Source organism: Nanorana parkeri, unplaced genomic scaffold (genome assembly GCF_000935625.1).
Source record: "Nanorana parkeri isolate BGI_ZX_2015 unplaced genomic scaffold, ASM93562v1 scaffold180, whole genome shotgun sequence".
NCBI lineage: Eukaryota > Metazoa > Chordata > Amphibia > Anura > Dicroglossidae > Nanorana > Nanorana parkeri.
Window position 1 is genome coordinate 211085 of NW_017306448.1, and position 18633 is coordinate 229717.

Here is an 18633-nt window from a genome sequence, read left to right on the forward strand (position 1 = left end):
TAAAGGCTTTTTTTTTTTTTTTTTTTATGTATTCACGTGGGTTTGCCCTTTAAATGTATGCTAAGTAGTTTGTTTCAAATCCTGTGCACAGACTAGGTGATATTGTTACACTTTAAACCTTGAGGACGTTTTGATGTTCTGATCTTTTTTCTTGCAAAGTTTCGAAGGAGAAATGTCATCAGCACATTGACATTTCCAGAAACCATTTATTAGTCACAAGCAAGAGCAAAGTTTCAGAGTCTCATGCTGGCCCCTTTTTCGGGCACGCTATGATGATGATGGGGCCGTTATTGGGCTCTAAACCATTTCTCTTGTTTGCGACTAATAAATGTTTCTTCTTCTGGAATTGTCCATGTGCTGGTGACATTTCTTAGCTGAAGATTTGAGAAAGGGTCGCCATCCGCTTTCTGTTGCTACAGCACTTGCATGCTATGGGCCTGTGAACCTTGTGGAGTGCACCATATGCTCTCCTATGTGATTTGCTTGAAAACATTTTAAATCAGTCGAAACTTCAGGTCCTTGTACAGACACTTAATTTACCTTCATCAGTATCCATTATTGGAACTTTCCAAAATGTTGGTAATTTTTAAAACTTTTTTTTTTCTCCCCTCTGCATCTTTTTGGATAGTACATATTTGGGACTGGGCCAGGTTTTTGTGTGTAGCTACCGCTCCAAGCTCGCTCCTGTGATGGACTACAATCTCAGTACAAATTAGTAAACTAATCCTGAGATTGTAGTCCATCATGGGAGTGAGCTTGGAGCGGTGGCTACTTTACAACACACACAGGGACCGGGACCATGGCGAACAAAAGTAGCCCCCCTCCAGAAGGAAGGACAGTGTCTGCACCAATTCAGAGATTTGAGGATCTACAGCCGAGTGATACACAAATATACATTTTTATTAATAGGTTACTTAAATGCATTTTTAAGATTTACTCCTGAGTTTAGTGTCACTTTAAAGCAGAGTTCTTGTTTTATGTTGGTGTGCTTATTATTCTGTTTTACATCTCAGATAAGAGAGCAGAATTTGCAAGATATTAAAACGGCTGGCCCTCAGTCTCAGGTCCTGAGCGGAGTTGTGATGGAGCGGAGCATGGTGCAGGTCAGTGCCCAAAACTATTGTAACAATTACCTGTCATTTGCTTCTCCTTTTCATTGCTCTAACAATATTCTTTAATTGACAGAAACTGTCAGTGTTCAAGGTAAGCGCAAAAAGTGGCTTCTTTACTTTGCAAAGCCGCGCAGTTGGTAATCGTAAACTCAATTGGCTTTAGTGTGTGGTACAAGCATGGCAGTGACCGATGCTTCTGATGCCATTGCTGATTGCCATGCATGCTGGTGCTTCCTAGTGACCTCCCCTTCTGGTGGACCTGAACCTTTTGATGTTTAGTCTCCCATAGTATTGGGGTGAACAATAACCTTCTCAAGTGTGAGAAAATATACATTTATAAAACCATACAGTTTTTAAAACTTTTGAGACTAACTGTCCACCCTAAAATGATATTTTTAGGGGAAAGATAACTGCCGCCTTATATTTTCCTGGGGATTCCACTGGTTTGATCTCTCTCCTAAATTCATTAACAACAAAAAACTTGAATCATCATGAGACCTCCTTATGACGGCTGTCACAGACAGGCCAATCTGGGAACTTAGAAGCAGATATCTCAGCACTGGATCCCCCAATAAATATAAGCAATTTAGTGCCTGATTCAATCCACTGGCGTCTATGGAGACTGTTTGGGTTGCCCAAACCCTTTAATTTGATGCCATGGTGGGTTTCCTGCTCATGAATAAGCACACAGATTTGCCAGGTTTGTCTGGACCTTGTGATGGAACAGATGTCTCCAAAAAGCTCTGTCACCTTGGCTGAAAAGGGAGCAATGGCAGTGCTATGCAGATTATAACATCACGCAGCTAAATACTAATGTGTTCTGTGCATTTGGTTTACAATTCAGACAACAATGGCAAATACACATCATCATTCATCTACTACCATGTCCAGAGCGATTGTACCTAAACTACATCTTCCATCATGGTCATGACATAATATACTACATATACATATTGTGTGCAGATGACTTGTATAGCTTTTTCAGAGAGATGTATTGACCACTTATGATAATGATGGCTTTCTTTGAGCTCCATTAATGTTTTTAGTCCCGGGTTTCATACAAGCCAAGCTGTTGAATTTAGTTTTTATTGATGTTTATGCAGCTGTACTTTTATTCTACTTTTCTGTGTGTTCAGAAGCCTAAAAATGATTCCATGATTTTGTTTAGGGAAAGTTGATTGTCCATAGGCCTCACATGTATATCTTGTAGTCTTGGGTGCAATCCTGTCCTTTTGCATTCGTAACCAGTCATGAGCCGTCAGTCTTATCATCTGTATCTGTTCCATTTCTGTTGCTGCATTTTTCACGCATGTCCTGCCTTCCATTCCTTTCAAGCTGCATGGTTGTCTCATGTCCTTGATGTCTATCATGGTGTTTGTGAGGTCTGGTTTGCTGTGTTTACTCAATTTGCTGTTGCAGGATGCACCTCTCTCAGACTGCGCCGAAACTCTTGATGGGTTGGAGCTGTCAGAGCAGGCTTTTAGTCCAGCTAAAATCTACTCAGTTAGAAAGGTATACACTGCCATTCTATTGTAAATTTCAGACATTTCATTTTTACGCTTACAGATTAGGATTTATACTTTGTAGCCAATAGATTTCTGTATGATGGGTTTACCAGCTATATGTGGTGACAATTTTTTGAAATGATAACCTCTAGTTCTTGCTCAGGGCATTTAAAAGAAAAAAGCACCTTAGATCACTTCAAACTCATGCTTAAGTTTAGTTTATATGGCACGCCTATCTTTAAACTGTGCAAAGTTGGGTTGTTCCCCCGAATGCAGCAAATAGCAGAAAGTCCAGGTTTTGTATCTCAGCACTTTTCCATGAAATATGTCAAGTTTGTTTATATTCTTATAGGGAGTGCTTGTTAGCTAGGAGCATGCCTGTCTAAAATCGATGAAGCACTATTCTTTCTTTGATACAATTCTGTATGTAGAATCCTGTGCCTGCATCCCGAACTCTGGAAGTCTAAACTAGGAAGAATCATTAGGACTGCTCACCGGGAATTAATTTAAGATTTAATCTTACTTCCTTGAGACAACAGGAAGTGAGAGGAAATCTACCCCTAGGAAGGGATCTAGGAGTTATCATGGGAAAATGGTGTCTCCACTAAAGCTTTATCACCAGTCCTTGTTTCCACGACAACCCAAAATGTTCAAAATCCAACTGTCACAGGGACAGAAAGTGAGGTGAAATCTTCTGAACAGGGGCACATACAGCAAAAAAAAAAAATGTTACCGGGGGTTAACCCTTCCCTATTCTCTCCCAAAACAAAAAAAAATTTCGGGCTGGAGTTGCACTTAAAAAAAATTTTTTTTTACCTGTTCCAACTTGCATACAAACCTACAGTCCCTATCTTGTTCGTAACCCGGGGACTGCCTGTACCGCAAATATTGTCTTTCCTTTAACTTAAGGTGGATCATTGTTTTAGCTTTAACCCCTTCGTGACTGACGACGTACAGTGTACGTCGCCAGCATCGGGGCTGTTTAAACAGACTCCCGGCGACTTTTGCCGCCGGGACTCTGTTTAAACTTGTAGAGCCGACTGTCGGCTTTACAACAGAAGCGATCCTGGCGACTTACCTGTCGCCAGATCGCTTCTGCGTCCCGAAGAAGGGGCCATCATGAAGGGGTTAAGTACCTTTTTAAAGGGCCAGTTAACTGCATTGTCGGCTGTCTGTCTTTTTTTTTTTTTATTTTATTTACCAACGTCCTCTTTCTAATTCCTTGATTCATACTTCTATTCAGGGAATTCCATGTGTGGCTCCTCCTGTTAGGTCTCCTCTTCCTCCGTGGGATTTGAACTTGGTTTTATCTGTTTTACAAAAACCTCCTCCTGGATTTTGTGCGGGCTGTTCGAGTTCATCTGTCAGCCACAGCTCCCTTTTAGGTGTTCAAAATGAAGGTCCTGGATAAGGTTGTTCAGATTTTCGATCTGTATTTCTTAGTGGATTCGCCGGGTTGTCATTCACGCTTATGAGTTGCTGGATAGGACTCCTCCTTTTCCTGTTTCTGCTCATTATACCAGGGCAGTTAGTACTTGTTGGGCATTTCAGAATCAATCTTCTGTTACTCAAATGGCAAGGCCGCAGCTTGGTCTTCTGTTCACTTTTGCCAAATCTTATAAAGTTAACGTTTCTGCCTGCTAGTTTTGACACAAAAGTTCTTTAGGTGGCTGTTTGAGTATTTGAACTTGTTCTAGCTTTTTTGGTGCCCGCCCCTCTGTTTTGGACTTCTTTTTGACGTCACTACGTTCAGAATTCTTCAGAGCTGTGTTCCTCAATGGACGATACAGAAAATAGGATTTTGTTTAATATAAAAAGAGTCCATTGAGGGACACGGCTCCCTTCTCCCATTTCCTTTCATACTGCTTGCTACAACTGACAGGTGTGAGTTTGGAGGGGTTATATCCTTAAAGGGCCAGGCTTTTATTTTTTTTGCCTAGTGACTATTTCTCCTGGAGGCAGCAGCATAACCCTACATCTCAGAATTCTTCAGAGCTGTGTCTCTTAAAGTACTCCAAGAAAGTATTTTGCAGTAAGAACAAAAATCCTTTTATTTTCCTTGTGCTTTATTAATATCAGCATATTACTATATGTATACAGTTGGTGTGGTACACTCGCTGTGCTTCTTCAATGTAACGTTTAGCTTTTAGAAAACTGCTTGATTTTTTTCCTTTTTCTTCTTTGACAGGGAGAGCTGATTACCGCATCAAAAGCCATCATTGAGAAGGAATACCAGCCTCACGTCAAAGTCAGTAAAGCCGGACCAAACCCTTTCAACAAACTGACAGACCGAGAGCTGGATGATTATCGGAGGGAAGTTGAGCGTAAGCAAAAGGATACTGCAGGTTCGTGTCTTCCTGCTTTTAAGTGATGAAGGAAATTCTTTACACGAGAAATCCAGGGGCTACCATTACTGACTTCCTATATGCACATTGCCTGGCTGTTCATGCTGACCCCAATTAACTGAGTGACTGCTTTCTGTGTCCCTGGACAAGATGGAGAAAAGTCAGAAGTCCTTTTCTGCATAATTGTTCCCAGTTAGTGATTCAACATATCGAGGCCAGTGGTGCCAGCATGGCAACCAAGCAATAAGCATTTTCAGAGGTGAGGGTCAGCGGTGGCTGCCTCTTTCATGCCAGCTTTCTGTTGAACAACAATGGAGAGCTCAGTTTGCACTTCTATTTATCTTATTCTAAGGTCAGTTGATGTGCTTTCTCTAAATAATTTTTAGGCCTTTTTTTTTCTTTTTTGTCTCAACTGAGGCAGTGATTATATAGAAAGTCAGATCATTATTTCAGCTCTCAACCCAACTTTCAAGTCCTTTAATTGGAGGGTTTCATATATAATGGCACCTTCCTTGGTGATAAAGGAGGGTATAGTTCCACTTTAACAATCAGTCTAGGTCATATGTGCTGCCACTGAAGCAGCCATCAATAACTGCAGGCTATTACTCTATGACCCGAACTGTTCAGAATCTAAACATTATCACCCCCCTTCCCCAAGTCTGGGTTCTGCTTTGCAGAGAATAGGAGGAGGCAAACATGGGGGGGGACAAATTCAGGCACGCAGTTTGTATTTAGAACATTTTTTTTAAATTAATGGTTAACTGCCTATTCTTGACTCCTAATAAAGAGTTTGAGCTCAAGAACTGCTTTTAAATAATAAAAGGTGTGCATGTATTGTTGCCTTGTACTGTGTCATGCCAAGAGTTCATTGTTGCAGATTTGTGAAGTAACCAAAAGGTCAGTTTTTTTTAATGGTGTTGCACAATGTGAAATTGTAATTTACTTGCACAATCTCCAGAATCCTACCAAGGTGAGTCACCCCGTAGTGTGGCCATGCAGAGCCTTCATGGGGACGCCACTGAATCTAAACTAGAAGACAGTCAGAATGCAAAGTCTACAGGTGTTCTTGCAAACGTCACAAGATCAGAAGAGACAGCAGGCGATGCTGAGGTTCAGCCAGTAGAAGACAAGAAGGGTGATGATGCCAAGGCTTCCCTGCAGAGTCAACCGCTGCCAGTCAAGTTACCAACCCTAGAAGTGTCAGCTGCAGGCTCAGAGCTGGAAACCCAGTATGAGTCAATGAAGAGGACAGATGATACAGATTCTCCTCACAGAGAATTCCACACTGCTGTCATCCGTGCACTGAACACCAAACCCATCATCTTGCTGAGTCCTTCAGGTATCTTCCGGGAGGTCTCCTCTCCTATGATCACACTACCAAGAATCTGGTGCAGGGGAAATCTATTGGCAACTTCTTGGGCTGAATACAATCTTTATACTAAATCTACTTCTTCACAACTTTAAAAAAAAAACTCTTTTTTTTTTTATTTGAATAGAATTGGAAGGGTTAGGACCTGTGTCAGGCTATAATGTGTAATGTAAGACTATAATGTTGCCAGCACTTCATGGATCCAAATCCTATTGCTTGGATATTTACGAAAGCCAACACCTCACAGTGCAATTGGTGCTATTGCAAAGTTTTGGGACCATACAAAATCCCTTTCAGGCATGTGGTGTGCTGCAGCTCCCTCCTTGCTCCAGGTTTATCCTGGGAAAGAGTGTGATGGGATAATAAATAGAGGTTTTTAGTCCCTACTGTGGAGATCTCCCATCACTGTTAGTCCTGCTGATTATTTTTACAGGGACAGTAAAGTTGAGGGATAATGCTACCTTTTATTTTTTTTGCACTTAAATTGTGCAGGAGGGAAATTTCCTCTCGCTTCCTGGTGTCCTTTGGACAGGAAATTAAAAACATGACATAGGTTCTAATCCTTACCTACTCAATCTATTTTAAAGTTAAAATACATTCAATTGGTGTTGTACTCTCAGGTAGGGAGGTGAATCATTTTTCTGCAACCACTATGTTGATTTTCCTCTGTGACCTCATTATAGATAATGGAAGAAAAAAAATCTCGCTGAGCATTTTGTATTGCAATCTCCAACCAGATATTGATCGTAGGTCTGCTGCAATTAGACTTCTGATTATCACAGTGTTTTGCAAGATTCCCATTAATCCTTCTGATTCTAGGTGGTGGCTTATTATCTCAAGCAAGCAATTAGAACTCCTATAGTTGCAGTTCAAACGTTGAACAACCCAGATTTCTGGTTTTCACAGACTAGGCAAATGATTGAGCTGACTAAAGAAAACCTTCTCTTTTCCGGTACGGAGAAAGCTGAACCTCACATCACCCTATCGGGTTTTCTCTATTGGTTGTAACAAGACTTTAGTCATACTGAGGTGCCATTGCATTTATTTCAAAATGGGTTTTGCAACACTGCATGCTTATTGAATTTGGAAAGCACCTATTTGAATATCTTTTTGCTTGCTTTTAATCCAAGTTTACAGAGTGGGTTATAAGTACCTCACGGCAAGTCCTGACTTCCTCAGACAGGCTAGTTCAGTAACCGATGTAATTATTTTACCCTTTCTCTCCAGATCAATTAGAGGAGTTGGCAGAACAGAAGGACTTGCTCCCAGACACCACCTTAGCTCGCACCCCTCCCAGCACACCAATCAAACAAGAAGAAGGTATGTATTGCTTTAATCCAGTATGATGTTACATTGGTTGTTTACAGGTTTTCCCCAAGAACAATCTGTCCTGTTACCAAACTCTTGAGTACCAGAACACAGCGACACTCCTGCCCAATGCTGACTCCTGACACAAGTGCAGTACTTCTAATCCTTCTGATTCTCTATAGAATAGTGAAGGATCAAGGCCCAATCCAAGGAGACACCCCATCCAATCTTCCTGTTTGATATTAGCAAGCAATGCTTGAAATTAGGAGTGTTGCTTGTTGTTATCCTACTCTTTCTGGTCAGCCTTTAAGTGGTATTCACGCCCAATGCTTTTTTTTTTTTTTGTATCCCTAGTTTTGGGTAAAGTGAAGTTTTTGTTTTTATTTATTTTTTATTTCTGCCTGTGCATCCATCTCTTCCTGTCTTTCCATAGAATGGGAAAGGGTCACTACATGAAGACAGCATGTGCTTTTTAATTCATATAATTACTGCTCCAGTGATTGAGTGCTAGACTGATGTATACAAAGAGATTATCTTTTCAAAATTCTATGTTTTGTTTTGCCAATTATTGTAAGATAAAACGCCTTATTGGTGTATTTTTAGCCTGTTAGTGGAGGCACACTATTACTCATTACATGATGGCTCACGAAATGGTATTGGTCGGGTGCACATAGTGTGCCACTATTGCATATCCTGCACCTCTTGTAGTGAGCATTTATTTGGCCTCGGTGGAGCTGGTATATAATAATTGGGGGGAAAAGAAAGCCTGAGCACATTTTCTCAGCAGCCAATCAATGACTCTTGGTTGCTGTGAGCAATTGCTCAATTTCATCAGATTTTTTTTTTTTACATTTGGGCTTTGCTCTCGAGGCTTTGTATATCGACGCCTGTGTGGCTCTCACTAGTTGTATGAACTGCAGCATTGCTTTTTACTTTGTAAGATGTCCTGTAAACATTGCACACTTTTATACAGCAACCTTGCATGTTGGGTTTATTGCATGCTGTTTGCATGTTGATAACATAACTTATATTATCTCGTTGGGTTTGACCGGATCTGATTTTATGACTCGCTTTCACATGGTTTCTGACGTCTTTATGCACTATTGTATTTTGTATATTAGAATATAAATTTGAACAAAGTATATTTAAAAATATAAGTGGGTGGGCAACACAAGTTTAGATATGGGACATGATTAAGTATACAGCATAGACTAAAAGCTGTGAAATAAAATGAATCTCTCCATAGGTCAGCCCCCGGTGTCTACCCCATCTACCTGAGCTGTCTCAGTATTGTCTGTGCTCCCTCTCCTACATATAAATATCATATGTCTGAGTTTTCTTCATTCAGATCCGCACCTCTTGCCTTGTATCATCCCTAGATTGTTGTCAGCTATTCATTTGACTTTAAAACGCCTTCAATGAATGCATTAGACTTTTTTTTCTACTTGTGCTTTTTTCTTGTGGCTGCCAAACAGGAGATGGATATACTAAAGAGTACCTGTTACCATAGTAAGTATCATCTCATCCTATTTCCTTTCTTTTTACTTTTCCTCCAATCCTTGTGTGCTTTGCTTCATTCTATCGCGTCCTTGTTTTTAATTTGATCACGAATAAGCCCCTTGTTTAATACTAATTGTCCTAGCCATTTATACCCAGTCGTACGATTGTGAGATCCTTATTGGTTAGGAAGAAGAAAAGGGGGTAGATTACAGTCATCCAATTATTGGGGATTACTTAATTGAATTAATCGGCACAATAGGAAAATGTATGTTGCACACGGGGTATGTATGGAGCCAAATATATTCATTTTTATTTAATTTTTTTTGTCTGGGCACCTTTTTGCTGACTTGCATAGATACCTGTTCAGCTAGTATCTACTAATGTGGAGGATAACTTACACCTACAGTTGCATAAACATATACGGGTGGTCCCTGCGTAGCCTTGTGACACTATCAAAAAATATAATGCTGGCCCAGATGCCTAGTTAATCAGAAGCTACGGAATACTAGAGTGGTAAGCAAATGACCGAGTTAGTAGCTGTTTTTTGTTTTTGCGCAAAAGCCCTTCCTCGTTACCAGAGACCTTTGTGACATTTAAGCCATGTGGTAGCTGTAAATCCCACTGAACCCACATTTCTACATGGATGCAATCAGGCCGCATTTAATGCGTTTGGCGGACTTCTTTCTTTTAATTAATGTGTTCGTGATGCAGCCTTTCATAAAGTATTTGGTGCAGATGGTACTCTAAATCAGCTAGTCCATCTAACATCCCCCCCTCCCCACATGGTGACAATGCTGCTGTCCAAGGGTGGCTCTGTTACTCCTCCATAGAGCGGAGCCACCCTAAGACAGGAAGTGTGTTACTGGCTGGATCACCTGGTGAAGATAGAGGGGGAAAAAACCCTAAAACAAGAAAACTATTGCAGCCACTATGTGTAGGGATTGTAAACTGTAATCTATTACATTATTGTTTTAGATGCTCTGAAGTACTAACACATTTCATAAGAGTAAACTAAATGAAGAAAAGAGTCTGCCACACAGATTACTTTTTTAGGGACGGTTCACACCACAAACCCCGCGTTCCAGTGCGTTCGGCCTCTGCAATGCAAGCCAGCCGGCTCCCTGCGGGAGGGGGCGTGGTGGTGCATTGAAGTCTATGGCACCGCAGCCACGCCCGCAGTGCGGTCACCTGCACCCGGGACGCAGGCCTGTTAGTGTCTGCGTTCCAGTCCAGTGCGTTCTGCAAAAATAGTGCTTGCACTTGGGATGCAAGCACTAATGTGCCTGCGTTCTGGGTGCGGGCGATCGCACTGCGGGCGGGGGCTAGGCTGTGGTGCCATTGACTTCAATGTACCGCCACGTCCCTGAACGCAGAGAGCCGGCCGGCGGCTTGCGTTCCAGAGGCCGAACGCACTGGTACGCTGGGTTCGTGGTGTGTCGGTCATTGTAACCATGACAGGAGACCAGACGGATCATGAATAAATACAGAAGGTGTATATAAATCTTTGCATTGCATGACAACATGCAACAATGGTGAGGGTCCAGTTTTGTATTTGCATCATATGGATTGTGCTTCTACTCCATATAGTCATTCACACCTTCACATGCTTGTGAATGTAATCCCGCATTTCAACTATATACACTGGAAGAAGCAATTTTGTGCTTTTACCACACTGCTCAGCATTCTCATGGGCAATGTTTGGAAAGTAATTCCACTAGTGGCTGACCCGCTGCACCCTAATGAATTTATAATTGGCCATGATAATGTGTGACGGGTGCTTGAAAAACCATTTCTCAGCCATCTCACAGTAACTTGGGATGTATGGGTTTGGTTTACATGCTGCTGCTCCTGCATCACCATTATGCACAATGTAGTTTGATTTCCTACATCTGATTTTTGAATGCCTACCCATGCACCCATCCACAATCTGTTCTCTGGCCTCAGCTGCAAGGAGCATTCATCTTGGATACTGTTGCAGCTCAAAGTCAGAAAATAGAAAAAGATTTAAGTACACATAAGCTCACAATATGCAAGTTTACTTTTGTATACATCGTTTAAGGGTTTTCCTTTTTCTGAGAAAAGAGTTTCTCCCTTTTAAAGTGTGCCAGTTCCTCTGACTACAGTAATTTTAAGCTTTTACATAATCTTTACCAGCAGTAAAGGAGCTTTAAAACAAACCATCACTGACCTCTCTAGCTGCTTATACTATGAAGTAATTCATCCTCAAAGATCACAACAAATAGGGGAATTCATAAAGAGCGCCAAAGATACTTTATAGACATCTGAAGCAACTGTCCGAGTGCACGACCGATTTAATGGTCCCGTCAGAATGTTGTGCTTGAATCTGTCGCAAATGTCAGACATTCACAAGTGGATTAGATATTTGGAAAACCCAAGACAATGTATGTTAAAATATATATACCTACATATATACACACATCACACTCCTGTATTATTTTATATATTTCTATGCAATATTCCATAATATACTTAAGATATAGTTTAGTGATGAAACTGAACATTGTTTATTACTGTACAAGTCCACCAATTCCACCAAGGTGGAGGTCTTACTGTACACTGCACTTTTCTTGGATCCTTTTACAGAGTACAGACTTATACTATTCATTCATGTTCATTCTTCGAAATGTGGTTGATCAGTGTTGTTCCCCATATAGTTTATAAAGGATTTAGGTTTTGAATTAATTTTAGTTTGTGTAAACTAGGGATGCACTAATACCAGTTTTTCGTTATCGAGTGCCGATTTTTTTTTTTTTCCCGGTACTCACTGATACCGGAAGTCCCATTAAGGAAGCCAGGCGGCGTGTAATTACTCGCCACCTGACTTCCTGATTAGCCTTGAAACCGGGTGGCGTGTAAAGACTCGCCACCCGGCTTCCCGATTTAGCAGGGAAGCCGTCCCCAGCTTCCTGGTCAGGAAGCCGGGCAGCGAGTCATTGCACGCTGCCCGGCATCCTGATTGGCCGGGAAGCCGGCTACGTGCTCTCTCATCACAAATGATGAGGGAGCATGGAGCTGGCTTTCCAGCCAATCAGGAAGCTGGACAGCGTGTAATGACGCGCTGCCCGGCTTCCTGATACCGGAAGTATCGGGCTAAGCGTCAGAGCATTTGGGCAAGTAAGAGTACTTGCCCAAATACTCGGCATCAGCAACGATACTAGTATCGGTGCATCCCTAGTGTAAACTAAAAAGTTGTATAAATATAATCTGCATGGAGCGTTGCCAGATACACCAGTGTATCGTTGCTCGGGAGATGTACAGATTGTTTCACTCTCATAATTATTATTATATTTAGTATGATAAATGTGGAGAGGCTGATTCTGAAAGCGGAAATCATACATAAGTTATTAAATTTGCTAACCAGTTTCTAACACTTTAATAGTAATCCTAAAATACATCTGAATGGTTTCCTTTCTGTACTTAATATTTAACTGCTTTTTAACAAAAACTTTGGGAGAAAGGTTCAGCTTCCTTTTTTTCTTTCCTGTGGAAAACCCCCACAAAAAAACGAATGTATTACACACTTTAGAGTCATTACAACATGAATGCTTTTTAGCTGGATCTCGAAGCGTAAATTGCACGGCTACCTGCTGGTATCCAAAACAGTCTGATCTGTATCATTTACAAACATGTATGTAAAAGTTGGAAAAGTGTATGATATATAGGTCTATATTGCCAAAAGATTTAAAATTCCGTTCAGTCAGTCTTGTAACTCTGCAACACATCAAAGACTCAAAAAAAACGAATTATTGTTCACAATATACAAAGATTTGGAGCAACGTCTTCACTGGTTGCCTGATAAAGGGCCTATATGCCCCCCAATGTAGTCTTCAACGTGCTGGTCATTTAGTGCAAGACCGTTTGGTGTGCACCACTCTTCTTTACATATATGTCCAAAGTAGATCTAGAGGTAATCTCAGATCTTGCAGCGGACACAAGTGAGAGCATTAACATTTTATTGTCAATGTTTCAATCACTGCATCCATCTTTATCCTACATACTGTATATATAGTCTTGTAATTCAGACACCCCTGCTTGACAGCATGACCAAGTCCCAGACCTCCAGTACACTTTTGTTTTTACCAGACTGAGGTTTAGCTTGCTTATTAGAAGTGAAGACAACGGTGCTGTACTATTCTGCATACAGAACTTGTCATGTCCAGTTATCCTAATGAGAGCTTGTAGGACTGCACCGCCTAGTGTACCAGGAGTTGCAATGAGGAAATGTACAATACAAAAAAATGTGAATGAGTTTCCTATGCTGAGGACTGCACCAACAAAAACATTCAAACCAACGACATGTAGAAAAATATATATACATTTAATTAAACATATAGAAAAAGAAACCCTAACCAATGAAAACAAAAGAATGCAGATATCCCCATTTATGAATGGGAACCCATATATGAAGCATGAATAAAGTGCCCTCTGAAGGTACCCACAGGGTGGGGGGGTGGGCGTTGCGGATGAGTTCTAAGTTAAATTAGGTTAGGGAGCTAGAGAGGGCCTCTACGTTCCCCTAAATTGCCTCACCAAATCTGAACAACATACAGTGTGAGGAAGTACACGCCATGGAAATTGAAGACCTTTTTTTTTAACATATTTGAACAGAAAATCATTAGATTTTGACATAAATAATGCCTACAGATAAAGGTGACATGGCTCTCGGAGGCTCTCAGAAAGAAGCTTATGGATACCTATAAATCCAGCAAAGTGTTTAAAAAGATCAGCAAATGACTTGATCTTGATCATTCCTCTTTGAAATCTATGCCACCAGCTGGCCCAGCAAATTCAACCCAAGAGCTGACCATTTGATGCTAAATGAAGCTTCCAAGAACCCCAACATTTCATTGTGGGGTGTTCAGGTAACTCTTGGCATCTGCTGGGGGTCAAAGTGCATGCATCTAGAAAGAGGTTGCACCAGCTCAACCTGCATGAGATGTGTGTGTGTGTGAGAGACTTTATTTCTGTTTGAACTTTTGGACAGATGGCTTCACATTCTCATCGAGCACACTTTTTAATATGCAGAATCAGTTGTTATGAGGCTCTTCTGAAAAACGGTCTTTGGTTTGTGGCAAATGTCCACATTCTTCCAGAGGGCCTGGTCTTTGCCTTTATGTTTAATGGAACATTGGAATCTGTTCTTTTTGGACAGCAAAGGCTTTTTCAACATTCTAATGATCTAAAGCACACTAGCAAATCCACCAAGGAAGGGCTTAAAGAGGAAATGGTGGTATGGACTGCCCTAGTTGAAGCCCTGATGTGATTCCCATTGAAAATGTGTACAGGTATTTTGAAGCGGTCAGTCCTTTGTAAGGAAACCACAAACATGAGGGAACTTTGCATGGACCAAACATTCAGATGTCAGAGGCAGTTATACCAAAGGTCTACAAGAAGACATTTCTGCTTTTGATGCACAGGGAGTACTTTCTGATTCCATAGTACATCAGTACATCTATTGCTAATTTTGTTGAATTAGTAATAAGGCAAATTTCTCTTGTGTTCATATTGAAGTCTATCACTTTTATCCGCAGGCGTTGCTTAAATAAAGCTCTAATGTTCGCCTGTCCAAATATGTTGAAAAACGTAACCATTTTCATGGGGTGTACTTACTTTTTTCCCCCCAATGACTTTACATTACATAGTATTTAAGGTTGAATAAAGACACAGGTCCATCGATTTCATAGATAACATTGGAATGTCACCTGTAACATCCCGGATTGCTTGATAAAACTTTCAATAGATTACATAATTTCAACATGCTATTGATGCAATCTAGAGAACCTTTCCATTGTGACATAACATACAGTAATGCTCTATTGCTTTTATTCACACTGCTGGATATCTTACATTTTATTTTTTACATATTAAGTGATGCTAAATTTCAACAAAGTTGTGCACAGGTACGGCTCTACTGCATTGCACTTTCATCTGGACCAAGCAAGAAGGGACAAACTTGGCTTTGTACACAGTGAGCTATTTGGTTACATGTGCCTTCTATTCACCAGGCATTGGTGTGCTTGACACCTGAGGCCAGTGACAGAGAACTTCCCAGCCAATGTAAATAGAGTGACAGATATCTAAACTTTTACATACATATTTGTAAATGGTTCGTTCAGAGCTTCTATGCATTTACTTTTTTTACATTCGAGCAATTATAAAGCGCTATAAAACTGGTCCATGCCTAAAGCTTGCACAAGTGTGTAATAGTATTCAGAGGTGTCCGTCTTCGTTCGCAGACAACGTTATCGATAATGTTTTTCTCTGACCCTTCCCACAGAGTCTCCTCAGGAGCCAACCTACAGAGATGACAGTGATGCTGCAACCTTCAAGCAAACTCTTCCAGACCTTACCCCAGATGAGCCATCTGAATCTCTCGGCTTTCCATCCGTGGACAAACCAAATGAAGGAGAAAATGCCTCTGCCGAGGAGGACCTTCCTAAAGTTCACACAGAAACTGCTCCTGAAGAACACAAGGAGCCTGAACCTCAAAACATTGACTCTTCTCCTGCCGCCGCACCAGCTGCGGAGGAAGCGGCGGTGGCCCCACCAGAGGCCGCACAGGCTGAAAACGCACAGGCCGATGCTGGCGGCGACGAATCTCCCGGCAAATCTCCCTCCAAAAAGAAGAAGAAATTCCGCACTCCTTCCTTCCTGAAGAAGAGCAAGAAGAAGAGCGAGTCGTAGAGAGCTGCAGGAACACTGTCATGTTTCTAAGAGTTCCATTAACCACTAGAATGTACCCGATCTTATTGTTTGTCTCCATTTATATAAAGGAATGCCAGAAAACTCCGTAACTGATCCTGCTAGTCATAGTTTGATTGTGAAAGGTTAAACCAGGAAAGTCACATCACACCAGGTGCTTTACCTGTGTGTTCAGCAGCTTATGACACAAACTGTTCACTTGGCTTTTCAGTTGTGATTGTACAGCCCAGCTGAATAGCTAAATGCACTGCTGATAGCTTGTGATCACCACTTTCTGTTAACACTTGGGCATGTCTCTTGTAAATAGCTGGCTTTTGCTTTGCTCTGTGGGGGGAAAAAGGCATGTACCCATCAGAGCTCAGCACCTTCCTCCTAAATTAGTGAAACCTTTTAACCTTGTGGCCCAACAGGCTTGCCATTACCCCTTGCTGTGCGTACTCCGAGCTGCTTTACACTCAGTCCCTTATCTAACCAGTCCTTTCATGGGGTACTCTCAGTTGTAGCCGAATAATCTAAGCAAGTAATTGGCTGTTTGCTGGCGTCAATTGTGCTTCTTCTCGCTAGGAACTGCTGCTGCCTTAATGACATGGAATGATCACCCGTACCACTTCCTCACTATATAACCGTGTAGCGGTCACATTCGTTGTACGATCACAAGAATGAATGAATAGGATCTTGATCAATTGTGAATTCACTTCAAGCACACCATCACATGTATGCTTTATAACGAGTCTCCTACCATGTGTGGTGTGTCTGCTTTCTTCATTTTACTCTGTTCCGTTGTGAGATTTTGATGGCTCCATAGCAGAATTATTGCCCTAAAATTAGACTGGAAAGTGAATGAATTGCTTTAGAAGTTGTATTCCCAGCAGCAGTGGATAATGACACTGCCTGCTTGGATGTTTCTAACCTGCCTCTTCCTCCTCCTTGTCGTTCCTTTTCGGCAGAGTAGACTTGTAAGAGCAAAGGTACAGAATGGATCACATGATGCTCGCCTTGCAGCTTTAACCAAATTATGTACTAATACATTGCTTTGGAAGTATAACAGCTACTTATAAGAAGACCGCTGCAGGCTATTGCTTAATAACCAAAAGCTCCTCTGTACATCTTAACACATTCAAACATTTCAGTTACATTGCCTGAAATGTCTACTGAATCCAATATTGAGTGCTATATTGCCTGTGAAGGTGGAGGAAGCCATTCTGTGGGCTAAACCTAGTCAGGAGAATGTTGCAGGGGGCACTGCCTGGTCAATGTTTCATTGCCCTGGCCAGTGAAGGTGGCACTTGCTATAGAGTCAGCCCACCCACCGCTTATGTAATTAGATTGTACATCGGCAGGTAGAATCACCCTCCGGCTTAGTACATCTCTTGCAGAGTAGAGTAGCTTGATTTTTCCCTGTGGAGTTGTGCCTTCGCTACAAACCTGTTGTCAGCGGTAGGAGGCTGGTAGCCAAATTTACAATACCAACTTTTGAGATTCTGCTAGGGAACGGAGTTAGCTTGTGTCCACCAAGATCTGAAATACTAACCTTACTTTTTAATGGAAGAGAGTATGGTATCCTTCCCCTGAAAGGTGACCACCATAGGTCCCACCTATAAATACACTGGCAGTTCCAACTAGGCCAACACTTGTCTACCATTGAACTAACTTAGCTGATATCCATTCAGCCCACAACATGGCTCCCCACAGACGGTAGGTACACTTTAATATATTTCTGCTGGTTTTCTAAATGTGAGTTTCATTTGAAGCAGAGTCAGTCTAACTTGCTTTGTAAATCATCACCTTTTAGTTCTAAATACCCGTATGTGTTAATAGCGATGATCCGTCTTATCATATAGAAGGGCAAACATTCAAATGATCACACTTACCAGGAACAATACACCTGGTTGTACCTGCAGATAGAAGTCTTCCATGCCAAAATGAAGACTTTTTCTTTTACGTTAGCTCCTCCTAGGAAGAAGGTCGTCATAACTTCAGATGTAGCCCAGATCAATGCGGTCAGCTGTAACATTTTACCAGAATTCTTTATAGGAAATGAACTGTGAATGAGAAGTATTATTACAGGGATCAATATTCTTTTACATCTCAAGTACATTCTTTATATTGCACTCTTTGGAAAATGCACTGTGCGCCCCAACTCACAAACTTTGTAATTTTTGTCGATTTTTTTTTTTTTTTTTTTTTTTTTTTTAAATAAAGCAGGCAAATTGAAAAGCTGTTACAGGTAATGGCGGTGAATTCGACACTTTTTGGAAGCACCAATTTATTTGAGGAAGGAAAGGGGAATTCCATGAAGCTCCATGCAAAGATTTGGACTCCAATATGTTATTAGGGCAAGCATAGTCCTACTCCAGCCTTCCAGCTGTGGTACGAGTACGAATTCCATTAGTCATTACAGACAATGCCAGAGGCAGATGCATGATGGGATTTGTGGTTTCATCACAGCTGGAGGGCCTACCCCTGTTATAGGGAGTCATCATCTACCAGGTTATCATCGAACTGGTTTATAGGTCTTGGCTAGCCCAGTGGCGGTCAGCAATTCACCCTGAAAGCTGTTTTTTCCTGAGCAGATGACCTTCATACAGAGTCAGTGGTGTCGTGGAAATCCCCTTTAAATCCACATTTCCTGACCAGATACAACACAAAGTCTTGACTGGACATCATACATAAATGACATTGTTTTCTACCTACAGTATGAAGGATGTAGCTCTTTATAGAATGTCACTGCCTCAACCACTCTCTTCAGACTATTATTTGGAAATAACTTT

At 41.3% G+C, this 18633-nt stretch overlaps 1 protein-coding gene across 3 annotated transcripts in view; it reads left to right on the forward strand.

The window, feature by feature from the left end:
- The window catches only part of ADD1 (adducin 1), an 80275-nt gene extending 64081 nt beyond the window's left edge, over positions 1–16194 (forward strand). For 2 of the 3 annotated variants that reach the window (XM_018554979.1, XM_018554981.1), the window contains exons 12-15: positions 1014–1103; positions 4806–4962; positions 7559–7651; positions 15438–16194. In XM_018554979.1, coding sequence (XP_018410481.1) covers positions 1014–1103; positions 4806–4962; positions 7559–7651; positions 15438–15844 — 747 coding nt within the window. In that variant the 3' untranslated portion in view covers positions 15845–16194. Of the gene's footprint in view, positions 1–1013; positions 1104–2531; positions 2625–4805; positions 4963–7558; positions 7652–15437 lie in introns of all 3 variants that reach the window. The other variant, XM_018554980.1, reaches the window with a different exon arrangement.
- Positions 16195–18633: the final 2439 nt, after the last annotated feature.